The sequence below is a fragment of the Otolemur garnettii genome, unplaced genomic scaffold, assembly GCF_000181295.1.
Source record: "Otolemur garnettii isolate 467f Iridium unplaced genomic scaffold, OtoGar3 scaffold00023, whole genome shotgun sequence".
Taxonomy (NCBI): domain Eukaryota; kingdom Metazoa; phylum Chordata; class Mammalia; order Primates; family Galagidae; genus Otolemur; species Otolemur garnettii.
Window position 1 is genome coordinate 8,615,448 of NW_003852418.1, and position 25,808 is coordinate 8,641,255.

The 25,808-nt window shown below is 47.2% G+C and overlaps 1 protein-coding gene across 1 annotated transcript in view; it reads right to left on the reverse strand.

Annotated features, from left to right (window-relative positions):
* Nucleotides 1-25,808, reverse strand: part of SLC13A3 (solute carrier family 13 member 3) — a 78,940-nt gene that overhangs the window by 46,150 nt on the left and 6,982 nt on the right. Inside the window, exon 2 of the mRNA XM_003787673.3 lies at nucleotides 1,280-1,545. Coding sequence (XP_003787721.2) covers nucleotides 1,280-1,515 — 236 coding nt within the window. The 5' untranslated portion in view covers nucleotides 1,516-1,545. The remainder of the gene's footprint in view (nucleotides 1-1,279; nucleotides 1,546-25,808) is intronic.

Sequence of the window (25,808 nt, forward strand, 5' to 3'; positions counted from 1 at the left end):
ACCTGTGAACTCAGGCAATCTCCCTGCCTTGGCCTCCCAGAATGCTGGGATTACAGGTGTGAGCCACAGCGCCCGACCCCCAGCTTAGAATCTTTTAAAACAGAGATTTATAAAAAGTAGGTCTATGGATATAGTTCAAGACTGAAGGGGGGAGTTGTATCTTCATTTTGCTAACATCTAATCAAAATTGATCATTACCTTCGGTGATAAACAGGCAAGAAAGTTCAGTCATACGAGCAGAGCCTGAGACTGAGCCACCAAGAATGATCACAGGTATTTTCATATCCCATTACGGTAGTTGCAGATGTCTGGAAATATCATTGACACTCAAAATTGCGACAAAGTTATGGTTGTGATTAGGCTCATCACAATGTCTTGTCGTTTGCTGTGTCAGTAAAGGAATAGATATCATGCTAGAGCATAAAGGTGTGTATGTGTATTTTTAAAAATTATTTCGGTAATCCGGGCACAGTGATTTATGCCTGTAATCCCAGCACTCTGGGAGGCCAAGGCAGGTGGATCTCCTGAACCTAGGAGTTCAAGACCAGCCTGAGCAAGAAAAACCAGATGGACATTGTGGCACCTACAGTCCCAGCTACTCTGGAGGCTGAAGCAAAAGGATCATTTGAACCCAGGAGTTTGAGGTTTCTGTGAGCTATGATGCCATGGCACTCTACCCAGGGTGACAAAGTGAGGCTCAGTCTCAAAAAAAAAAAAACAACCAAAATTATATGGATAATTGCGTTTTGTTCCAAATCCTATGTAGTTGCTATTGTTCCAAATCCTATGTGTTGTGTTTTAGGCATTTAAAAACGTTATTCTGGACTGATAATCTGAAGATTTACCAAACTGCCAAAAAGGTTCATGGAAGAAAAAAAACCTGAAATAATACCCCTATTTTAAAGGCCACCCAGTCCTCTGCATTCACCCAATTAGTCCTCGCTGCAACTCTGTGAAGCAGGTACCTCGGCATCACCACTTCACAGGCAGAGAGCGGCCAGTCAATTCCCAGAGCAGCCTTCAACCTTCTCTCCGGGTGATTCCTACACACCCTTAACAATAACTCCCCACACGCCTAGCACTGCGTCTGGCACATAGTGGGTGCTCACTAAATACTTGAGGTATAATTAAGCACAGGAATGGCAGGAAATGATGAGTTTCTTAGCCTGGAAAGTTAACCAAAGAGAGCTGGTTTGGGCTCCGAAGGCGTGGTCTCTCCGCCTCCCCACTGCAGGGCTGGACCCATTACCTGGTGTCACCTGGCCGTACCTGGCCTTACCTGGCCGGCTGCACCCCAATGAGCATCAGGACCTTGAGGGCGATTCTGCGGTGCAGATTCCACTCCTCGATGGCGCTGGCCATGATCAGGCCACTGAGGAAGAGGAAGTTGGTGTCCAGGAAGTACTGGGGGCAGACCTTGCTGGAGGGCAGGATGCCCATGAAGGGGAAGAGGACAATGGGCAGCAGGGCTGTCACCGAGAGGGGCAGGGCCTCCGTGCACCAGTACACCGCCATGAGCAGGATGACATACAGGCAGCGGCCCTCCTGCAGGGGAGACACACACGCAGGACAGCTGAGCTTAAGGGCACAGGGGAAGAAGGCCTGGGGCGGGGCCTGTCAACATGTTTCCGGGAAGCAGCGGAAGTAGCTAAGTGCCCAAGGCTTTGACTTTGAGCAGATGGCATCACCTTTCTGAGCCTCATTTTGCTCAACTATAAAATAGGGGAGCTATTTCTGTCCACAGAGAATTAAATGAAATATTCGACTGTCCGAGACAATTCCCGGCCACGTTCTACACTGCTTCCCAGGCTTCCCCATCAGAACTGAGCTTGGGGTGCCCACAGTGGTAACTTTCTTATGAACTCACTCTGTGTTGGCTTCCTCCTTGGTGTCGCTTCTCCCTGTCCTTCCAGGACTTCCTGAGAGCCCTATCAAGTAGACTATTCTCATTCTCAGCTATAGCAGATCCAGGCAGATCAAGGCCAACCACCTCCATCACTGGAGCTCTTGTACACAAAGAGCTGCCATTCTCAGCTGAATGTTAGAACCAATCAAAGACAGACAAAGCCATTGGAGATTCAAAACAAAATTGATCAGTGGTTGCTAGGGCTGGGGTGGGAGGTGTACAGGTTGCAAGCAATGGGTATTGCAAATGAGCACAGAACGACCTTTCGGGGTGATGGAAATGATCTAGAGCTAGGTTGGGTACCTTGGTGGGCACATTTGTCAAAACCTGTTGAACTACTCAATGCTCTCCTCACAAGACTGATGATGATAATGTGTTCACATCTGATAGTTCCTGTCCCACAGGATCCATAGTGTCTCATGGATCATAGCTTCCAACACGGTCACTGTTGGAAGGAAAGTGCTACTGCCCACCTCCCGCTGTCTTTGTTCTCTCAAGGCATTGACCTTGCATCTCCCAGGATACACAAACTTTTTCTTGGATTTGGTGCTGCTTGGCACCATTTTATGACTTTTACTGCTTACATGCAGTACATTGTGTGGACTTTATTTCACAATACATTGAACAGAGCACTGTCCTAACAAGAATCATCCTAATAGACCCTATCCTTGGCAAAACAGGCCAGTTGCTGAGTTATGCGGGAGACACTGTGCTTAGTTAATCCGTCTTAACAGGGAGACTGGGGAAGGACCAGACAGATCTGTGAGACAGATTTGGCAATAACCCAACTGAAAGATACCACCAGTCCCTAGGGTCTAGTGGGGGCAGTGGAGGTAGAAAGAAGGAGTTGAATTTGTTATCTATTTCCAAGGTTAAGCCTAACAGTTTTGCTGATGGATCTGCTGTGATGTGTAAAGCAAAGCAAGAAGTCACGATCAATTCCAAAGTTGTTGGCCTCAACAGTGCAAAGATAGGGTCGTCGTTTACTGAGATGAGGAAGCCCGTGAGACACACATCAATTTCCAGACCTAGAAAAACACATGCCAAGACTGCTTAACACGCCCTACCTTGGGGAATTTCCAGATTCCCAAGTTCCCTAGCTTTGCACCAGCGCTCACATGCACTCATGAAACGTACAGAAGCACAAGTCTCCTACAGCAAATCCCATCCTCCTGGAGGAAAAATAAACAGGTCCCTAGAGTTAATACAGAGTTATCCCTTAGAATATCTAAAAATCATTTGTTGCAGGCAGGGAAAAACAATTAATTATAAAACAAATTAACTCAACTTGGAATGAATATTCCAAGAACCCAGGTTATTGGACACACATGTTAAAGATGGAACGCAATAATCCTGAATTAAATCCCACAACTAACATTCCCTAAGTTTTGACTTGTCATCTTCTTTTTAGTTTCCTAAACTAGGTGGATCCCTACATCTCAGGGGTGAGATGTCTTAGAGCAGCGGTTCTCAACCTGTGGGTTGCGACCCCTTTGGGGGTCAAAAGACCCTTTCACAGGGGTTGCCTAAAACCATCCTGCATACCAGATATTTTTGTTACTATTCATAACAATAGCAAAATTACAGTTATGAAGTAGCAATGAAAATAATTGTATGGCTGGGGGTCACCACAACATGAGGAACTGTATTAAAGGGTCGTGGCATTAGGAAGGTTGAGAACCACTGTCTTAGAGACTCACAGAGACCAGAATCCATAAATAGGCATAGCCCCCAGCCCTTTGTTCAAGCAAAAATTGTACATTGAATCACAACATTTAAAATAGAAAAAAATCTCGAATGTAAAAATCAGATGAAAAGGAGCTTTTCTGGGAGAAGTGGGATGAGGAGCTCTCTAAGGGGGCTTCCTTGTTCTGTCCCTCTGCCCATCCTGGAAGCTCCCAAGACCTCCCTGATTCAGGAATTCCATGGCAGATGGTCAGATCATTATCAGTTGCATAGCATTTCCCTGGCACTTCAGATCTGGGGACTTGAAGCAGAGACTGGGAAAGCATAAGACAACAGGTGGATGTTAGAACTATTTCTAGAACCTCAAAAGCTCCCCAAGCAGCTGAGACCCCATAGAGGGCTTTTGTGAAAAAGGCCCCCTTAGCCTCACTGCGTACTTGAAGCCAAAGGATGTCACTCCAGGGTTCTGCAGAGGCAAGCAGAAGGCAGGTCCATGCCAGGTATTTCCAGTAGAGCAAACACAAATGTAGGGAAAGGGCAGTACAATAAACAGCACCCTGTTTACCAAACTCCAATGTTCTGCCTGCAGAGCTCCGGAGCCACCTGGTAAGCCGGTGTATTCAAAGCTTCAGACCTGGCCAAGGCCAACTCAAGATTCTCAAGGCTAGGAACCTGTACCTCTGCAGAGGGACCCGAAAATCAGCAAGAGACCATCAGTTTCCATTGCTCAGAGAGGTGAATTGGCTTCCCTAAGGACACACAACTTTGAGAGAGGGAGCCATCTCTCCTCCTGGCCTGGCTCCTGGTATGGCGGAGGGATGATGCCCTGGCTCCGTGCCCCTATGGTTTTTGATTTGCTTCATGTAACTGGTCATCACCTGAGAGCAGATTTTATAGCTCCATTTGTTTTTTCTCCTGTAGAATGCAAGCTCTAGGATGGCAGGAATTGTGTTCCCAGTGCCAAGAACAATGCCTGGCCCTTAATAGGCACTCAAAATATTTGTTGAATGACTAATGCCTGCTCCTACAACTTGCGGAAAATACGTAATACCCACTATCATCCATTCATCTATCCTTCCAGCAAACATTATCCCTGAGCACATCCTAAGCCCTGGGCTGGACGTTGAGATGAGAAAAATAACTAGGACATAGTCCCTCAATTTGAACAAGAAAATCTGACCGTGCCAATCATAGGATGGTCCTTGGCTGGGCTCAGTGGTATGAGCCTATTGTCCCAGCCACTTGGGAGATGGAGGCAGGAGGATCACGTAAATGCAGGAATTGCAGGCTGCCACATGCCACGATTATGCCCGTGAATAGCCCTGCAGCCTGGATGACATAGTAAGACCCTACCTCTAAAAACGAAACAAGCCTCAAAACAGTTCTTATGGCCAGTGCTTCTCAAGCTCAAATACCTTTCCAGACTCTTTCTGCCAAATATCCCCTAAGCAGAGGTGTGCTGGTAAATGCTGAACAATTGATTCTCTGAAAAGCTGTGTGTGTGCACATATGTGCGTATTGATGTCTGAATTTAATAACTGGCTGACAATTTTTTCAAAGAATTGACAACTGGGGGCAGTGCCTGTGGCTCAGTGGGTAGGGCGCTGGCCCCGTATACTGAGGGTGGCAGTTTTGAACCCAGTCGTAGCCAAACTGCAACAAAAAAATAGCCGGGCGTTGTGGTGGGTGCCTGTAGTCCCAGCTACTTGGGAGGCTGAGGCAAGAGAATTGCCTAAGCCCAAGAGCTAGAGGTTGCTGTAAGCTGTGATGCTATGGCACTCTACTGAGGATGTCAAAGTGAGACTCTGTTTCTTTAAAAAAAGAAAAAGAATTGACAATTGGATTTCCTAGGCCAGCATGAGCTGGCTCCAACTCACCACTGTGGGCCTCCAGGCAGAAGAACATCCATGTATTACTGCCCCTTGCCCCCCAGGAAGTCTGGGTCACGTTCAACTGCAGATTCGCCTTCCTTAACCCAAGCTTCACATCATGCTCCACCATGAAATTATGCTTTTTAAAATATACAACTACTTCCTGTCACATCTTCCTCCTGGCTCAGGAAAATGGGTCACAGCTACCCTGTGCTGGGCCCCACCTGGAAGACCAGCAAGTATCCCAGTTTGGAACATTTGGGTCCTCAGCAGGGACTGAAATTGCACATGCCCACAGAAGCCCAGGTGTACCATAAATGAACTCTGGGCCTCCCCCTTGGATGATGTCTCATCTTTGCATTTTGAAAAAGACATGAAATATAAAATGTTTCATTCTCATCTAAGGTCTAATAAAGCATCTAGACTCCTAGAGTCAGCCCCTCTCTGGGCTTGGCACCTGTCCCCCCTTGGCATTCAGGGTTTGTACCTAGCCTACGCCCAGTTCATCTGGTTCCCCACTACTCAAGGAGGCAGACATGTAGGCAAATCACTCATCCCCAGAGAGGCAAGTGCTAAAACAGAGTTAGGTACAGTGAGCTACGGAGCAGAGAAGGAAGGGAGCTGAGATGGCCAGTGGGGTCTAAGGAGGACAGGCTTTGCTATGGTCTGAATGTTTGTGTCCCCCCCAATTTATATGTTGACACCTAAGCCCCATTGTGGTGGCAGTAAGAGAGGGAGATTTGGGGAGGTGATTAGGTCAGAAGGGCTCTGTCCTCATCAGTGGGATTAGTGCCCTTATAAAAGGGGCCTGAGAGCCTGCCTTCCTCCCTGGGAGGACACAGTGATAAGGTGCCATCTCTGAAGAGAACAGCAAGTCCTCACCAGGCACTGAACCTGCCAGTGCCTTAACCTTGAACTTCCCAGGCTCCAGAATCATGAGCAATGAATTTCCGTTTGTTTAAAAAGCACCCAGTCTAGGGTATTTTGCTACTGCAGCCCACATGGACTAAGATATTTCCCCATCTCCCTTTGGCTCCCACCATTCCTGTCCAGACCAGTGACTTCTTCAGCTTTCTTTAAATTTGGAAGCGAGCTTGGCCAGAACTGCCAGGGAAATGACACTGCTAGTCTCCCAACAAAGAAGTTTGGTTGTCTTTTAGGTGGGACAAGTGAAGCATGTCGGATACTTGGAGAGCGCCAGTAAAACTGAGTCCCTATTGTCCCCTTAGTAACCTCTTCATTAATACATATGCTCTTCTCTGTTCCACTTCCCCACTGGCCCCCAAATTTCTTGCAGTTAAAATCCTTGTTTCAGTGTTTCTCTGGAAAACCAACCTAAGAAGAAGACTTCTCAGAGATGGTAGCACCTTTCTGAGCTAGGACTTAAAGGGGGGTTGACCCAGCAAAGGAATGAGGCTGCCTTCCTGTTTATTCCAGAAGCTTCTTTGAGTCAAAAAGAAGGATCATGTCTTCCAGCTGGATTTGGGCTTATCTGAGTCAAACCCAGTAGAGAGACGTCCCAGGGGTGACGTGATACGAGAGAGCTCAAGCCCTGTCATCAGAGCCTGAGTGTTTAGCTCCCTCCCACGTATCCCAACTGCTCTTGCCCAAGATCAAACTTCATCAGCTTTCACAGGACTATTTTCCAACCTTTACACTGGTCTTCATGGCTTGAATGCATCCTCCAGATGAGCCACTGAGGGAATATTTCTAAAACGTACCTCAGATCGTGTCACTCCCCTGCTCTAACACCTCCTATGGTTCCCCATGGCCCTCAGACTCATAGGAATGGCATTCAAGGCTCATCAACTGTGTCTCAATACTCTCTTCCGACACTCCCCTGCTCTAACACCTCCTATGGCTCCCCATGGCCCTCAGACTCATAGGCATGGCATTCAAGGCTCATCAACTGTGTCTCAATACTCTCTTCCGACACTCCCCACTTATACTACTCTCATCAGCACCATTTGCTAAGCAGTCTACACTATTTGTCATTCTCTGGGGACTTAGCACATGCTTTTCCCTTTGCTGGGGACACTCGTTTACTTCTTCAGCCAGTGAATTATGACTCATGTTGGAAAGGCCAACTTCACTGTATCTTGCTCACCTCTGCCCCCCACCCTGAACCCCCATCAGTTCCAGCATCTACACATTTGGATTTGAACCACACCTGCTCCACCCCAACTTGTGTGACCGTGGGTGGGTGACTTAAGTTATCTGTGCTTCAAGCTCCCGTCACTCACAACTCAGACTCCTAACACCCTCACCTTGTCCATCTCTTTAATAACAACACCTCATGTTTTAATAGACTACATTGTATGTGATCTCTTTACTATTACAAAATTGAAAACATCTTTGTCACATGAGCACAAAAAGGTAAGAACAAACCTCCACCGAATGTGTTCTCCATGCCTGAGACTATTCTAAGGATCTTGCTTCTATGTGTTCATTGAACAATCTTATGAAGGGAAGGCTGCTATAGTCTTCATTTCCGTCTCACAGATGAGAAAACGGAGGTACAGAGAGGTTAAGTAACTTACCCAAAGCCACACAGCAAGGAAGTGATGGATCTGAGGCTCAAACTCAAGCAGTCTGGTTCTAGACTAGGTGCTCTTATCAAATATGTCCTATTGGCTTATCTGGAGTGTCACGGTATGTCAACTGGCGGGAAGAAGAGACAGGAGATAGGAAGGGAGGGAGGGAAAGAGAACAGCAGACTGTTTCCCAGTAATTGCTAGTGTGAATATACAAGATTATATATTATTTAATAGAATAATCACAAAGGTTAACTTTGTTTTTGGAATAGTCACTTGTTACTTTCAAAAGAATCAGCCAATATATTGGGCAGTGCCTGTGGCTCAGAGGAGTAGGGCACCAAACCCATATGCCGGAGGTGGCAGGTTCAAACCCAGCCTCGGCCAAAAACTGCAAAAAAAAAAAAAAAAAAAAAAAAGAATCGGCCAATATAAACATATATATTTTGTCAAGTAGACACAATGGTGTGGTTCTAGAATAACAGAAGCTGTGACTCCTGACCCAGAAAAGTGTATTAAGTACATTTTACACCAGTAGAATAACTGGCAGCAGAGTCAGTTTCTAGAGGCCCAGCCAGGAGGTCTTAGGAAATACTTACATCGCACTTCCCGGTCCGTAATCCGAAGTCACATGACAAATTCTCAAGAAAGAATTCAAATGCCTACTAAGTTTTTCCAAGAACTGTTCTGCCTACCACTTCCCTAAAAACTCATAGCGGGTCCGTTGAAGGCTATAACAAATCCCACAGTAAGCGCATTTGTCTTTTTTTTTTTTGCAATTTTTGGCCGGGGTGGGGTTTGAAACCTCCACCTCCGGTACATGGGGCCAGTGCCCTACTCCTTGAGCCACAGGCGCGACCCAGCGCATTTGTCTGAATATAAAGTTTCCAAAATACATTTGACCACCGATTGAAATATCCCTTAAAATCCTACACAACTTGTGTTCCAAGGAAAATATTTTGGAAATTCTGGCAAATTTTAACCTGCAGAAACTCATTGGTCCAAAACAATCTGCTTCCTCGCTGTCTCCCTGACTAGACTGGAAGGGGGGGCACTGTCTGTCTTGTTTCACTCAGTCCTGGCCCCAGCCGCCAGCACGATGCCCAATGCATTGTAGGGGCTCAGCATGGGTAAGTGTGAAATCAGGAAATAAATGGGTGGATTGTGACCCTTATTCTTTGCTGGCACTATGCTGGGGGATCCAGATGTAAAGACGAGTAAGTGAACGTCTTCCCTGGAGCTCAGAGCTAGGGGTAGGGAAGGTGGGTGCAAGCTCAGGTAAGTGCAGCACAGAGCAACACGTCCAGGGGTAAACATGGTTCTAAGTAAGTTAAGGACGTCTAGGGGAGAGCAATTAGCTTAGCTTAGAGGACAAAGGGGAATAGCAAGGAAAACTCTACTTAAACAAAATCTTAAGAGAATGAAAACTTTTGCAGGGGCCTAAGGTCACAGTCTCCCATTGTCCAACAAGCATTTGGGTATTTATTTGCCTATTGTACTTTTAAATCTGAGGGAAATTTTTTGGAGCAGTAGAGACTCTTACAAATTTGGTTCTCTAACTCTACAGGAAATGTTGAGAGAGGGGAGAGAGAGAGAGACCATTGAATAGCACCAAAGTTACAAACGTAAGAAGATAATAGTTTCCCTGCCAGTAACACTCTAAGATCAAAACTTAATAGATAACAAGAAGAAAAACAAGGACACGACTCCAGATCTTACAGTATTAAAATGATAATAAAGAGATCATTGGAACAACTCTATACCCCTAACTTCGATAACTCCAAGGAAACAGAGAAACTTCGGAGAAAACCTACCTTACTCAACTAAAAGGAAAAGAAATGGAAAAACTGAACATTTTAGCATCTATTATAGACACAGCATCAGTCCTTAAAAACCTTGACACAACAAAAAAACTCCAAGCCCTGCTCCCTTCAACCGCAATCCTACCCAACGTTAAAGGAATAAATAATACCATCTTGCACAAACTCTTTCAGAGACTAGAGAAAAAAAAACGAACCCTTCCCAGTTCGTTTTATGAGGCCAAGATAAACCTGTTACTTGGGTTATCCTGGCAAGAGCATCAAAAGAAAAGGACACAGAGTATAATGGTTGAAAATAGTGGCACGCAGAGTCCCCCAGGAAATTTCAGCTGAGAAGCTCCACCCACAGCTTCCTTTTCTCTCCTGCCTCTATTACTGAGCGGAAGAATAATTGCAGACATAACAACCATCACCATTTGCAGAGTATTTACTAAGTTCCAACGTTCCAAGCACCTTAGATGTATTAACTCACTTTAAGGCCCATAACCACCTTTTCGGGCGGGGGTGCTATTACTTTTCCCCTCTCTTCAGGGAGGAATTATCAAAGACATGGACTTAGGTTGTGCATACAAAGCTGTGATTCAGTTCCAGCCTGCTGTTGCAGGTCACGATCTGCATAGTCCAAACAGGAATTCCAATTTTTTAAACACTTCTCTCTCAACTCAAAGTCCCCAAACAGAGTGATTGCTAGCACTTAATTAGCAAGTAATTAATTTCCAAGTAATTTGCCTGTGTTAACCCATTCTATTCTTACAACAACACTTTGAGGCAAATATTATTAGCTCCATTGTACTGGTGGGGTAACTGTAGCAAGAGAGGATAAGCCAGGTAAGTTGCCCAAGGTTGCCGAGGCAGAGACAGGGCTTGAACCCAGGCATCTGACTCCAGAGTTTTGTAAATTACCACTATGTATTTCTGCACAGTGCGTGACTGCTCCTGTCAAATCCCCAGGTTCTCTTTTACTCCCTAGCCTGCCTGAAATCTTTCCCAGTCCTACTCCAAAAGAACCTCTCTCAATCTAGATGGAGCTGGAACACATTCTTCTTAGCAAAGTATCTCGAGAATGGAAGAAAAAGTATCCAATGTACTCAGCCCTACTATGAACCCAAGAATATGGGAAAAGAGGAGAGGGAGGGGTGGAGGGAAGGGTGGAGGAAGGGTAATCGGTGGGACCACACCTACGGTGCATCTTACAAGGGTACATGTGAAATTTACTAAATGTAGCATATAAATGTCTTAACACAGTAACTAAGAAAATGCCGTGAAGGCTATGTTAACCAGTTTGATGAAAATATTTCAAATTGTATATAAAACCAGCACATTGTACCCCATGATTGCATTGATGAACACAGCTATGATTTAATAAAAAAAAAAAAAAAAAAAAAGAACCTCTCTCAAGCTCCCTGTCACTTTCTGGCCACCTCCGGCCCTCCATTATGTCCCATGTCTGCCCTACTCTGTCCTGCAGGGCACACTCTTAGTAAGTATCCCATTCCTTCCCAGTGCCCCATCCCAGGAGTCTCATCCCTCTAGTTCTGGCTCCTTTTCTCCAGAAAACAATCTACCCAGAAGTTCAAGTCCTTCCTCTTTTCATGTGATGGCAGCAAAGCCTACCACCGCCCTGACACTAATAATAATCGACACCTACTGAGAACTTGCTGTGTGCTAGACACTGCTCAAACTGGTATACCTGTGTTACCTTAACTTAATTGTCATTGTCACAACAACCCTCTGAAGGTAGGTGATTATCTCCGTGTTACAGATAAGGCAACAGAAGCACAGAGTGACGAAGTAACCAGCTGGCAGCTTGCTGGGTAGACACAGACTCGCTGCTTTACGCATTATGATTCTATGGAAGGGGGAGGAGGGGAGGAGTTAAGCAGACTGTTCCCAGATGTCCAATCAGGATTGGGATAAATAGCGAATAATTGTTAGCAGAAGTTATTCCCCGTGTGAGATTTGGGATATACTTATACTTTAACAGACCTCTCTTCACCTAATGTGCATGATGCAATGGTACATTTCAAAACTGTTAAGAAATGAGTATAATTGTGATGGATGTGTTACTTGGTTCAATGTAAACATTTCACATTGTATATCGAAGCAGTACCCTGAACCTCATAAATGCATCAATGCACAAAGTTATGATTTAATAAAAAATAATTATAAAATTTTTTTAAAAGATTAAAAAAAAAGAACTCTGTTCATCTGACATTCGAAATGAACTGGACATCCTGTATTTTATCCAGCAACCCACCTGGGCTAATATTTCAAGGATGTGAGGAGAAAAAGGCCACATGATTCTAAGCACCAGACGTGGGTCACAAAGTGAGAAGACCAACTCAGGGCCACTTTCCACCCTGCCTAAGAGGTCTGCTTCTGAGGGATATAGGACCCCCCAAAAGCTCCCATGCATGGGAAACCAGGGACTAGAGGGGAACAGCCAGAGAAAAACATTTCCCCTAAGGAAGGTCTATGGAGTGCTCCCAGAAGGGGGGAAGCTCTCACCCCCCAACTCCTATGATGTTCACAAGAGAAGCGTTTGCTGTGAAAGGAAGCTGGGTGGAGTGGCAGTCACACGCTCAGCTGCTCTCCTGCCTCTCTTTGTCCCCAGGTTCTCCACAGTGGATGTCAGAAACCTGGCTCAAGATATGAGGGATGCAGGGGACCAGGATCCTCTTTCCCTCTTCCTTCCCAGCTTCCAGCCTGTAGAGCACCCCACTGGGGGAGGGGAGAAGATTTCACATCTAATCAAGTTCCATATTTTGATCATCACTTGGAGCTGATTCTGCCCCCCATTCTCTCCATCTCTCCCCTACCAGACCTTAGGGACAGAACTGACTACCAGAGAGCAAAAACTTCCCAGGGGGCTCCGAGGCAGGGACAGAGAGCAGACCTGTCACATGCTAAGTGGTGGACTCTCAGATTCAGCAGACCAGGCCTGGTCCCAGCTTCAGGTCTTTGCACTGCAGATCCCTCTGCCTAGACCTCTTGGTGCAGCCCCAGCCACCTCTCTGGCCAGCTGGTCCCTCCTTGTTCAGTGTCACTTCTAAGGTTCCCTCTCTGGGGGTCCTTCTCTGATCACATTGTTGATCACACCGATCACATTGTTCTGGCTTCCTCTTTGTCACTTACTACTAGCTGCAGTTTCCTTTTTGTTTTTCACTTATTACCATCTCACTCCTCCTCTAGACCCTGAGACCCCTATAAACAGGGTCCTCGTCCGTCTTTGTTCACCTCTGTCTTCGGTGCTTCCATAGACATTTGTTAACTAAATGAATACATGATATAACTCAGGCAGTACACACTAAAATGCAGGAGGCAATTTCATGAATGAAGTGGGCTGGTATAAAAAAAAAAAACAGGCTCGGTGCCTGTGGCTCAAGCGGCTAAGGCGCCAGCCACATACACCTAAGGTGGCGGGTTCGAATTTCCAGCTCCGGCCCGCCAAACAACAATGATGGCTGCAACCAAAAAATGGCCAGGCGTTGTGGCGGGCGCCTGTAGTCCCAGCTACTTGGGAGGCTGAGGCAGGAGACTCGCTTGAGCCCAGGAGTTGGAGGTTGCTGTGAGCGTGATGCCATGGCACTCTACCCAGGGGGATGGCTTGAGGCTCTGTCTCAAAAAAAAAAAAAAAAAAAAAAAAACACATCATTTTCTTAAGTCTGATTTTCACTTCTGACAGTGCTGGGTATACAAAATCCCGTTATTTTAGCAGGTGAAAGAAATGCCCAAGTTGGATGGTAACTTACAGCTGGCACTGGGTATCAATGTCACGGGTGCAATAAGGAGGGGTGGGGACTGTGGGGAAAGGGGAAGCCAGACCACTCTTCCCACCCACAGCTAACAACTGCTGCTCAGCTCCTCTGATTGTCCTGATGGGAAATGTGTACCCCACAATGCCAGATCTTGTTTGTCAAGAGACGATTGAATTTGTGCTTTTATGTAAAATCTCATGGTATTAAAAGATTTGCTCATTAAAAGGAAAATGTGGGCCTTTCCCAAAAAAAAATCCGCAGGCGGTATCCAACCGTATTGGGTTCCAACCATATTGGTTCCCATAGTCACCAATTTATGACCTCTCATCTCAGTTGTTTGAATTGGTGGAGTCATGGATGCCTTTAGTAATTAATAAAAAAAAACCAGAAAAGTGCTTACACATACCCCCATGTGATACTGAATGTAATGTCGAGGTGCTGACAGATTCGTAGGGATCCTAAGGCCCTGTATTAAAAATCCTTGCTCCCTTTTAAAATCCCCAGGTATAAAAACTGAGGAAGAATGGATTTCCTCAGGACCACACAAGAACAGATCTCATGGCTCCCAGTCCTGGGTACCACTGAAGTTAGCAAAAGCACGGAGGGGAATCCAGGTCGACCCATGGTTTCACTCCACCTCACAGCAGTTCTGTCCCACCTCTGTCTCTGGGCTCTCTGTTTTGTGAACTCAGCCCAGCCACGTGGCCACACAGGAGGTTCAATCTGCGTGTTTGCAACATGGAGGCTTCCTTTGATCTCTCAGGGGCAGATTAAGGGAAGAGCTTGGAGTCACGTGATCCCAAGGCACCGGTTCCTTTGAATTTTAACTTCTGGAGTTCAGAGGTTGGGAGAGGTGTTGCAGACTCATTTCCTGGGCCAATTCCGGTCAAGCAGTTTGCAGACTCACCACTTTGTTCTGCCCAGAGGCTCAGAGAAGGAAGCTTGCTGAGCCCTCCGAGGAAGGGAGGGAGGATAGCCACTCCAGGTGAAACTGGTTCAACTCCCAGCCTATTCCCTTGGCCTCTAGAAGCTAAAGTGGCTAAAACCTCTAGAAAGGAAAAAGCAGAAGGGAGGCCCAACGGAGATAGCAACCAGAGAACTCAGTTGCCACAAGCAAGAAGTCTGGTCCTAAATATCAAGACTGACCCTCGAGGGCAGACAGTGGAAGGACTAGATATGGATGAGACCTCAGAGGTGACTGAAATGCAAAGTGGTCAGCTGCATTCCAAGTTGACCCAGTAGAGTGCTGTGTCGTCATAGCTCACAGCAACCTCAAACTCTTGGACTTAAGTGATTCTCTTGCCTCAGCCTCCCAAGTAACTGGGACTACAGGCACCTGCCACAATGCCCTGCTTTTTTTTGTTGTTGTTGTTATCGTTTCATTGTTTTTTGAAGAGGAAAGAATACCAAAGAACTCTAGAGGTGGGTTGTCCAAACACAAGAGCCCCAGACCATGGGTGGCATTTAAGTTTAGATTAATGAAATGAAATGAAATTGAAAATTCCAGTTTCTCACTGACACTAGCCACATTCCAAGTGCTCAGCAGCCATATGAGACTAGCATCTACCATTTTGGAAAAAGCAGATAGAGAACACTTCCATCTTCACAGAAAGTTCTATGGGGTTGAGCTGATCTAGAGAATTCAGGCCAGAGGACCAGGAAACCTAGGCATGGTGGTTTTCCTACTGAATTTTGGGGGCAAGTTACTGACCATTCTAAGCCTGAGTTTGTTCGAAATGGTGGTATTGGGATGTCCACGCCACAGAGGAGCCCATTAGGATAAATGTCCGTGAAAGCATTTGAAACGTGTACTTAATGGGGAAGAATTTTACAGTTGAGGTTATGAATACATTTTAATTTCTTCTTTATATGTTCTATTTTTCACATTTAAACAACCCACAAAAGTATTTTAAAAGGAAGACATTCTCTGAATACAAAAGCAATATAGCTGAAAAATTCTTATGTTATGCTTTCTTTGAGAATTTTACTGGATATTTAATTATTGTACTGAAGACATTTGAGACCAGCCTGATTTCCTCTCCCTTATAGCACATTTGACTTCTTTGCCTGGACATCCATAAGGTGTTTTGGTGAAAACTCAAAGTCCATTAGTGTTACCACAACATTTCTGCATGTTAGTGAGCGTCTGTAAGTTTTTCCAGGAGACAGTAAGCTCTTTCAATCTGCATATGTTTTAGTTTTGTTTCAGAGAAATTTTCTTCTATCAAAGATTCTAATATTAGTTTTGTGCTTTATTTGTTTTATTTTCTTCTTCAAGAATACCAGTTCTGCAGGTGTTAAATTTCCTTTGTCTTCCATATCGACCATTTCTTGTTCAAACTTTCTTACTGTTTTTTCCACTTTACCTTGTTCAGTCTTCTTTAGCTTGTATATCGTGTCCCTGATTATGTTTTTAATATTCTCTCATTTTGCTATTTCTAATGAAGCTTTGATAATTAGAGTGACTTTATTTTTCTTTTCTATTTACTTTCGGAGCACTGCTTTTTTGTCTCCCTCTCCTTCTCAATGTTTTCTTTGAACTTTTAGTTTCTTAGTTGGAGATTTGTTTTAGGAAGGTCATCATTCCTTTAACTTCTTTCATATTTCACAGAGAAATATCTGTTCAATAGTTTCTCCTAGTTCATAACATAACCCTTCTAGTATTTGTTCTTTGTTTCCTTTTTAGTGTTCCTTTTTTTTTCTTCTTTTTTTTTTTATTTTGAGACAGTCTTACTATGTCGCCCCCAGTAGAGTGCTGTGGTGTCATAGCTCACAGCAACCTCAAACTCTTGGGCTTAAGCGATTCTCTTGCCTCAGCCTCCCAAGTAGCTGGGATTACAGGCATCCACCACAATGCCTGGCTGTTTGTTTTTGTTACAGTTGTCATTGTTTCTTAGCAGGCCTGGGCCAGGTTCAAACCCACCAGCCCCAGTGTATGTGGCTGCCACCCTAACCACTGAGCTATGAACACTGAACCTTCCTTTTCTTCTTGTTACTCACACCACATTCTGGTAGGTTCCATGCTGGCTACTCATCACAGAATTGACACTATTGTTTTAAGACCAGTTATTCATCGGAGGAATATGTGGGGAGAGGGGTTGGGCACAGGTGTTTAAGCACTGGCCCTGCTATCTCACAACCCGTTCTTACCAATACTGCCCTGGCACATGCCTTCCCTCTAAGCAGGCTGGAAACCCAAGAAGGTCACGGTTTTTTGGTTGGCATTTATGTCTTCTTGACTAACTGGGAGAGAAAACCAGAAGGTTTATAGCCATATAGTAGATCACCATCCACCATCTGTCTTCCACCTGCCACCCCAACATCCTGCTTCTTGCCAAGGGTCTTGGAGCATCATCCTCAGTCCTTCCTCTGTGTGCATGCCCCAGGCTTTCCTAGTATTAGGAAAAGCTCATGGGGTTGGAAAATACTTCTGGCGAACTCTGCATCCTGCCCAGAATCTGCAGGAGCGTGTGTCAACTCCTGGTTTCCTTCTGTGGTTTGGTCCAAGTCCCACTGCTATTGTCAGACATTTTGCATACGCTGGAAGTGGGGTCGTGGTCTTTCCTTTTTTCCTCAAAGATGGCCTTTTCTTTTCTTTTTGTTGCCTTTTGAGGCTGTTTTCTTACTGGTTCAGAAAAGTGAATGGAACAGAATTCTAAACCACAAGTGCCTTCCACCTAGTAACTGTGCCATCGGAAAGCGCTGTGTTTTCTTTTGCATATCTGTATCTTCTAGTCTTTCTGCAACAAACATGCACAATATTGAAATAACATGGGCTTTGGAATCAGATGACCCTTAATTCAAGACCTGATTCTTCCACATTCAGGCTGTTGGTCCCGAGCCAGTTAGTTGACTTCTTCTCACTCTGCATTTCCTTGCATGCTGTAGACCCATGATAATAGTACCTCCCTTGGAGTGGTATTTAGGTATAAATTACAGTATAAGTTACAGTACAAGTTAACGATTGACCCAGTGTTAATACTTACTGAGTACTTGTAGTAAATATGAGCTATTATACTTTCCTCTGATTAATCCTATGTTAACATTATAATAATACAAGTTTAGGGGCAGCGCCTGTGGCACAAAGGAGTAGGGCACCAGCCCCATATGCTGGAGGTGGTGGGTTCAAACCCAGCTCCAGCTAAAAACTGCAAAATACTACTAATAATAATACAAGTTTAATTTCATAAAGCTAGATTGCAAAGTTACTTCTTTTCTTTGTCTTTTCATAAAGCTAGATTGCAAAGTTACTGTTTTTTCTTTTTATTTTACTTTTGCTTAATTTTTAGGGTCTCTCTTTGTCACTCAAGCTGGAGTGCAGTGGCCTGATCATAGTTCATTACAGCCTTGAATTCCTAGGCTCAGTGAGCCTCCTGCCTCAGCTTCCCAAGTAGCTAAGCCTACAGGGGTGTGCCACCATACCCAGCTAATTCTTCTTCATTTTTATTTTATTCTTTTTAGAGACAGGAGGATGGGTCTCACTCTGTTGCTCAGGCTAGTCTCGAATTCCTGACCTCAAGTAATCCTCCCATCTCAGCCTCCCAAAGTGCTGGGATTACAGTTATAAACCAGCATGCCCTGCAAAAATATTGTTCTTAAATCTCAGCTCACTGGAAGAGCACTGTGCCCTGAGGTTTAGCAGGCAGCAGGAGTTGGGAGCAGGGCAGGCACCAGGGTCAGGCATGCATGTGAACCTGACGGCGAGCACCACTCGTGTCAATCCAACCCAGACACAGTCTCCAGGCTCTGGTTTTCTTACAGAAGCCTTGAAATCCCAGCTTCTCAGGCTTAGCCAATACATTACCACAGAGATTAAAGTCTGCAAAAGTGAGGGGGGAAGGAGGAAGAAAGAAAATGCCGTGTCAGGTGGTTAATTTTTGAGCCGGGGAATGATTTCCAGGCAGACACAGGCAACTTTTCTCCTGCTGCCTCCAAGCTTGCCCTGTTCACTCAGGAAAGGAAAGAAAGAGACATGGTCTATTCCCCAGGGCCCAGGGTGGGAGCTTTCAGGACACTGTCTGTACCACCACTGTCCCCTTCCTCCTGCCCCAGCTCCCTGCTGGACTGCAGCTGGCATGCTGTCAGGGCACTCGCTGTGACCAGGCTCTTGGCAGGTTCTGCTCCCTTCACGCCAGGCAGAGAGTTGGTTGGCCAGCCCTTTGGGGAACAGGACTGGGCCCAGCTGCCCATGGCAGTGCCCTCCTGCTGACTGCGAGGGGCCCACTACCCAAAAGGGTGGAGGGCTGAGGCTGTGAGGCTCTAAACTTTGAACTCTGGCAAGGCAGAAGCCAAGCCTTAAACCTCATAGTGTGTCCTCACCAGGCCTGGCCCAAGGCTGGCCCTGCCCAGTGGTCAGAACCTCCAGAGCCCACATGGGGTTTGAAGCACCACAGATCAGGCCCCTGTGACCGATGTGTGTGATCTTGGCCATGTCACTTCCCTATTCTGAGCCTCACTGTGCTTGCAGATAGCCTAGGAACAATGGCATCACAGAACCCCCAAAGTGCGACAATGGCTGGGTGGTGGCCAGCCCCAAGAAGCAGGAACCATCAGGATCAGTGGAAAGAACAGTGAAGAGGGAGCTGGGAGATGGGGGGGGCTGAGATCTGGACCCAATGCCAAGAAGTAAAAGTGCCTGTGGGTTCTGAGCTTGGCATCCAGTGCCAGAGGCCCTGGGTTCGAATCCTGCCTCTACAACTTCTAGAGCAAAGGACTTCACTCTGTTCCTCAGTTTCCTTATTTATAAAATGGGGAAGATGATAATAAAGGTAATCAGAATCTTGACCTCACAGAGGTAGTTTTGGGAGGATCAAATAACTCCACGCAGGTAAAGTGCTGGAATCAACACATAACACAGAGTAAGCTACGTGTGTATACATAACACACACACTTCTGTATATTTTGTTAGCTGCTGCTGATGGGCTGTGTTGCTCTGAGCCCATTTCTTGCCCTGTCACATGAGACATTTCATCTCAATGATCCGTAAGCCACTTAGATCTGCATTTGGGGGATGAAGGTAATGACTGTGATACCACATAGATATTGACCCCAAAAGGAAAGGAGTTTGGAGTACACACATGGCAGGCCCGGGGAAGGACCCTGCCTGGCAGGACAAGAGAAAACCCAAGAGATGCTCTGCCACAGCCAAGCGTCACCTGGCAGGAGGCCTCCACTTAGAAAGCGGGGACTAGTAAGGCCAACTGAGGCTCAGGGAGACAAGTCTTCTAGGAGCCACATGGTCCTGGGTGCATCCGTAAGTGAGGATGTATGCTACTTAGGACATCCTCAGAGCGTACCAGGAGGGAGATCAGAGGGCACATGGACGTGGCTCTGCTTTGACAGCCTTGCCATGCTGGGCGTTTCTCCCCCAGCCTTGGAGGCAGCCTTCCATTGTGGCCTTGGTGTCATTCCACCACCACTCAGGATAACTACACATGCTACACACCAGGCCCCATTCTGCAGATTCCCTGGCTAAACTCCCCCCCACTGCCCCAGGAGGCAGTGACAACTGCTGTTTATGGGGGCTCAGGTCACTTTGCCTCCATGAAGTAGACCAGAAGAACAAAGCTTCCATGTCTGCAGGGTGTGCCAGGGACCATCCCCTGGGTTATGGCACACATTGGCTTACCCACACATCACAGTGACCCTGTTTGGAAATGAACTGAGGCACAGAGAAGTTTGGCAACGTCTTCATCTGTGTGTGCACACCTAGCAAGGGATGAAGCTGTGATGCCACCGTGGGGGTCTGACCCCAGGACCCTCATGCTGACTGTATGGGCCCTGGACCTGAGGGTGAAGGTGATAGCCACAGCCAGGATTTACCGAGCACTTACTACGTGCAGGTGCCAGTGTAAGTCCTTCCGCTCCTCACCCACATTGTACCAAAGGAAATGAAAGGACAGACACTCAACAGCAAAGCCTCTACAGGACTTCACATGCCTTCTGGCTCTGAGCTGTTCTTAGTGTGCCCACTCTCTGGAGGGACAGACTGAGGCAGGGAGGCTTAAGCCAGACATTAGCCCAGGGTGGTGCAGAGGGAAGTAGTTGAGGCACCCAGAGGACTTGTCTCTGATTTCCAACCAGGGCTCCCCCCACCTTCTCCCGTGCTCCAGAAATGCTCTGCGGTGGCAGTTAAGGGCCCAAGACTCAACAGGGGTCAGAGCAGGGTGAGAGGAGAGCTGCCCCCAGCCACCCCTCCCCTAGAGTAGAGAGTATTAGACTCCTGGACTCATTAGTAGATGTTGTGACAAGTTCAAGTTCTTGGAGCCATTCATTAAAAGTGTTCTGGGGCCACTCACACCCTGTGGCTGCCCAGGCCTCACTAAACATTTACAAGCCAGGCAAGTGGTTGGGGTATGGGAAGCTGCACCAGGCACAGGAGCCCTGGTGGCCTGCCTCAACCTGAGGAGGACAGAACACATGGTTCTGGGAAAAGAAGCTGACTCACTGTGTGACCTTGGGCAGCTCTTTCCTCCCTTTCTCTCTCTCTGGGCCTCGGTCTCTCCATCTGTCTAGGGGGTTCCTTCAGCTCCCAGCATGGATGGGGACAGGGGTGCCTGTGAAGTCCCCCTCAGGCCTCCTGCATCCCCTGCTTCTCCCAACAGCCTGTCCTTCACCTTTGAAGGCTGGTACCAAGAGGAGACCTTTCTCTGCTGGAACTGAAACCCTGAGAGCAGGGGGGTGAGATGTGCCTTTAAATCCCTCCTAGGCTCTTTAGTTTGGAGGCAGGGGACCAGGAGACCAGGAGCCAGTGTCCCAGGAAGGGTTGCTGTGAAGTCCAAGCAAGATCACTGCATTTCTGGCATACCTGCCATGTTCCTACCTCGGGACCTTTGCACTTGCTGTTTTCTCGGCTTGGAATGTTGTCTTTCGAGATGCTTGGGGCTTGCTCTTTCACCTCCTTCAAGTCTTTCCTCAAGCATCCTCTGGGTACACATCCATGTGCTCTCTTTCTGATAAAACCTTCCTGACTCTGAAAGGGTACCCCACCAGCTCCTCCACCCTGCCCCTCTGCTCTGGTTTTGTTCTGCATGGCACTTATCCTTGTGTGACAGACTATAGATCTTACTGATTTAGCCAGTGGTTTGGGGTTTTTTGTTTTTCTGTTTTATGTCTCCGCTTCTAGAACGTCAGCTCCACAAGTGTAAGGACTTGTGACTGTTGGGTTCATTGCCACATCCCCCTAGGATTCTAAGTTGGTGCCTAACAAGTGCGCAGTTAATACTCTTATATTGACCATATTAGTCACTTGTGGACAATGTCCAGCACACGTGAAACCCTGAGGAAATATCTGTTTGATTCCGCATTCATTCAGGACATGTTTATTAAGCACCCGCTGTGTGCCAGGTATTGGGGTACACTGGTGAACAAGATGGGCCAGGTCTCCATTTGCACTTAACTATTCACAGGGCACATGACTGTTTGCAAAGCCCTTGGTTTCCCTGGCTCTTTGTCACAGCTCCAGGAGAGAAGTGGACCCATGGGACAAACAAGGAAACCAGGGCTGGCAGGGGAAGGGCCTTGCTTCCACTCATAGAGAAAGTTCTTGACCCAGCATGCATCCATCCCAAGTCATCCAAGCCCTCATCCTACACCCCACTGCTTTTGGGGTGCTGGGTGCCCAAATAATACTAGGTCAGTACTTTGTCAATTTCCTTGGCATTTCTAATGCTCTGCTGTTTACTGTCATCCCGCCCACACCCTGGTCCAGCGGGCCCTGCCCCAGGCATCCTGAGGTCACACAGATGGGGAACGAGCCAGTGCTGGGAGGCTGGCCCCTGCTCTGGCAGCCTGGACTGTGGCTGTTGCCAGCCCCTTCTGACAAGGAGCTTCCACCTCTGTATCCCCTCACTTCTATAGCCCATGGGGCTGCAAGATTCTGGCCAAGGGAAGCACAAGGAAACCTTCATTGGGGTCTTTCTCTGATGAAGCTTATCTCATTTAATCTTCCCAGCAGCCCCAGGAAATGAGCTTTATTCCACTTCATAGAGGAGGAAATGGAGGCTTAGAGAACCGAGGAATCCACACAGTGAGTAAACACAGGGACCAAGAGGATTCAGGAACAAGCCTCATCCCTGTAAAGGGGTCCTCAGACTTTTTAACAAGGGGCCAGTTCACTGTCCCTCAGACTGTTGGAGGGCCGGACTGCAGGCCCCAGGACGAGTCGGCTGCTAAGCAGGACAGGCAGCGGCAGCAAAAACATCCGGCAGGCCGGATAAATGTCCCAGGTGGGCTGCATGTGGCCCGTGGGCTGTAGTTTGAGGATGCCTGCTGTAAAGCACTTGCAGCCCCCAGACTCATGGGCTCACTAGTAGGGCAGACAACAATACTGCTATCAGTAGTAGCAAACATCTGCCTAGCACCTTCCATGTGCCGGGTGTACCCCTAAGTACTTTGGGTATGTGAGCCAACCCTCACAACATTCTTATGAGGTAGGTCCCAGCAGTATTCTCATTTTACAGAGGAAGAAACTGAGGCACAGAAAGGCTAAGCAACTTGCCCAACGTCACACAGCCAGGGAGTGAGAGAGTAAGCCCCCCCTTACTTAGAGTTCACATCCTCCTGGTGCTGTCCCTTCCCACCCACACCCCCGCCCAGAAAGTGGTTCTGGGATTACACCAGCCCAGGTGAGGCAGGCCCCTTTTGGAGAGTGGGCAAGTCGAGGCCTGGAGCTCCAGTTTCCACAGCAAGAATAATGATGGGAGCAGGAAACAGCCAGGTGTCCTAGGTGGACATCCAGTTTAGTGGGGTGAGAAGGTCCTTTCAGAACAGGAGGTGAGCTGGGCCTCTGGCCAGGCTCCCCCAGAAACCCCCCATGGTCCCAGACACTGGCAGAGCTGGACTCACTTCTCCGTAAGCCACCTACACTTCTGGTTTTGGACTCAGGCACTGTGAGTATTTCTGACCGGTTCCTGCCCTTCCCAGAGAAGGCTGAGGGAGCTGCACAGACGGGCAGGAAATGGTTAGAAGCAGCAAGAATTTTCCTTCACTCTTCCACCCTGGAAGTGTGGGCCAACTTCCAGCTTATCCAAGGAGAAAGGTGCAGGAGGCATGGTAAAGTAAGGGGCTGAGAGATGATCAGGGCTGTGGGTGGTGGTGACAGGGCTTCTACTATCATTTCTCCGGGGGCACCTGCAGCCCACCCAGCTTTGAGAGACCTGGGGGCCAGGAGAGCTTTGGTTGCACCTGGGCTGCCTTCATTTCCAAATCCTTTCTTTCCTGCCAGGCCCTCTGCTGTCAGGCTGCATGCCCATAGGAAAGCACTCCTCTCTTGGAGCCTCAGTTTCCCTATTAGCAAGATGGGACCCTTTTGCTGATAAGAATTGTCAGGGAGATCAAAGGAATGAATGCATTTAGGGTAGGGAGTCTCAGCCTTGGCACTACTGACATTTGAAGCCTGAGAATTCTCCCTTGTTGGCCTCCCTCTACCCCTGTGCATTGAAGGGCTTTCAGCAGTATCCCTGGCCTCTACCTGCAGCAGCACCCTATCCCATTCGTGACAATCAAATTGCCTCCAAATAATGCCAGATGCCACCTGGGAGCAAATATGCTTGAAAACTACCAATTTAAGACATATCCTCTAAAGCCTGAAATGAAGTAACTTTTTTATCCATGAAGATAGTCAACATTTTCCTGAGCTCTTATCAAGCATCAGCTATTATGATCATACCCATTTTATGGATAAATAAACTGAGGCACACAGAGGTTAAGGTACTGGCCCCAAATCACACAGTTGGTTAAAAACCAAGATTTGAAACTCAAGTAGCTGAGCCCAAGCTCTTACTCACCCTACTTGACCTAACTGACTACTATGTTAGTTCTTCTCTTCATAAAATCTAGTCATCAGAGAGCTCTCTGAGACTTCCCAACTCCTGCTGCAGTGTCTGAATGACGTGTCTCTCCCTGAGGAAGATGGCCTCTGCTCCATCCATCAAAATGGCTCCCTTCGCCCTGGCTCCCAGTGCACCATGATGGAGTGTGGGCCATCAGCAAGGCATACCTGGGCTCCACTGCCAGCCCCCCTGCTCATTGGCTGACTCTCAGATGCTGGGCAAGTGGCTTCACCTCTCAGACTCTCAACCTCCTTGTCTGAAAAAAGAGTCCTCACCTCTAAGTCACACGGCATGGCTGAGAACACAGACTCTGGAGCCAGATTGCTGAGGTTTGAATCTCACCTCTGCCACTTCTCAGCTATGGGAGCGTGGGCAGGTGACTGAACCACTCTGTGCCTCAATTTCTTCATCTGCAAACGTGGAGAACAGCAGACCTGCCAGAGAGGTGGGGAACCTGCGGCCCTGGGGCCATACGTGGCCTTCTGAATCCTTGAGTATGGCCTTTTGACTGAACCCAAATTTTACGAAACAAATCCTTTTATTAAAAGGGGTGAAAAAGAGAAAGAGGAAGCTTTTCTTGCCTCCTTTGGTGCTTAGAAAAGAACAATCTTGACATCAGAAGGCTGCACCTAGTAGGTGCTAGAAAGGCATTTGCTAGGGCTTGTGAGGCCTCGTGGGGGACAGAGAAGAGGGCATGTGGCCAGCATATCAACAAACTGAGTTCACTTCCTGCGGCCTCCTGGAACTAGCACCTCCCTGTGGGAATGCTTAATATAGTTGAAATCAAATCCTTCTCTCAGCCCAGACTGCTGACGAGGTCCCCTAAAGGAGAGCAGAAGTGTGTATGTGTAGAGGGGCTCCAAGCTGGCTAGCAGGGCAGGGTGGGTGGGTGGAGTGCAGAGTGCTAGCTCTCTGGCCCTTCTCTGATGTCTTTCTCTGGCTGGAGTTCACTACTGTGCTCTGTGGATGGGCACTCCTACCACCACCACCACCATGGGCACATTTCCACTGATCACCTCTCCTCAAGTGTATTTCAGGGACAAGTACACAGAGCAGAGAGCCTGGTATCCCTATTTTGCAAATAATAGCCACAGCAGCAATGCTTTATTGAGTACTTACTATGTGGCAGGCACTTTTGAGTCTTCCCAGTAGGTGAGTTTCATTATGCCCATTATGCAGATGAGGAAATTAAGGCTCAGAGAGGGAAACAATATGCCAGGAGGCAGTGTGGCCTTGTGTGGCTCTTCCCAAGGCCCTGATGCATTTTGAGCACACATGTGTGACTTGTTCCAGGCCCTGGCCAGGTCTGGTTCTAGCTAGCATGCTGACTTTGTGTCTTCACAGACTGAGGGTGTCAGAAAAATCCTGCTCATCAGTCCAGAGGGCACTGTCCTGTTGAGT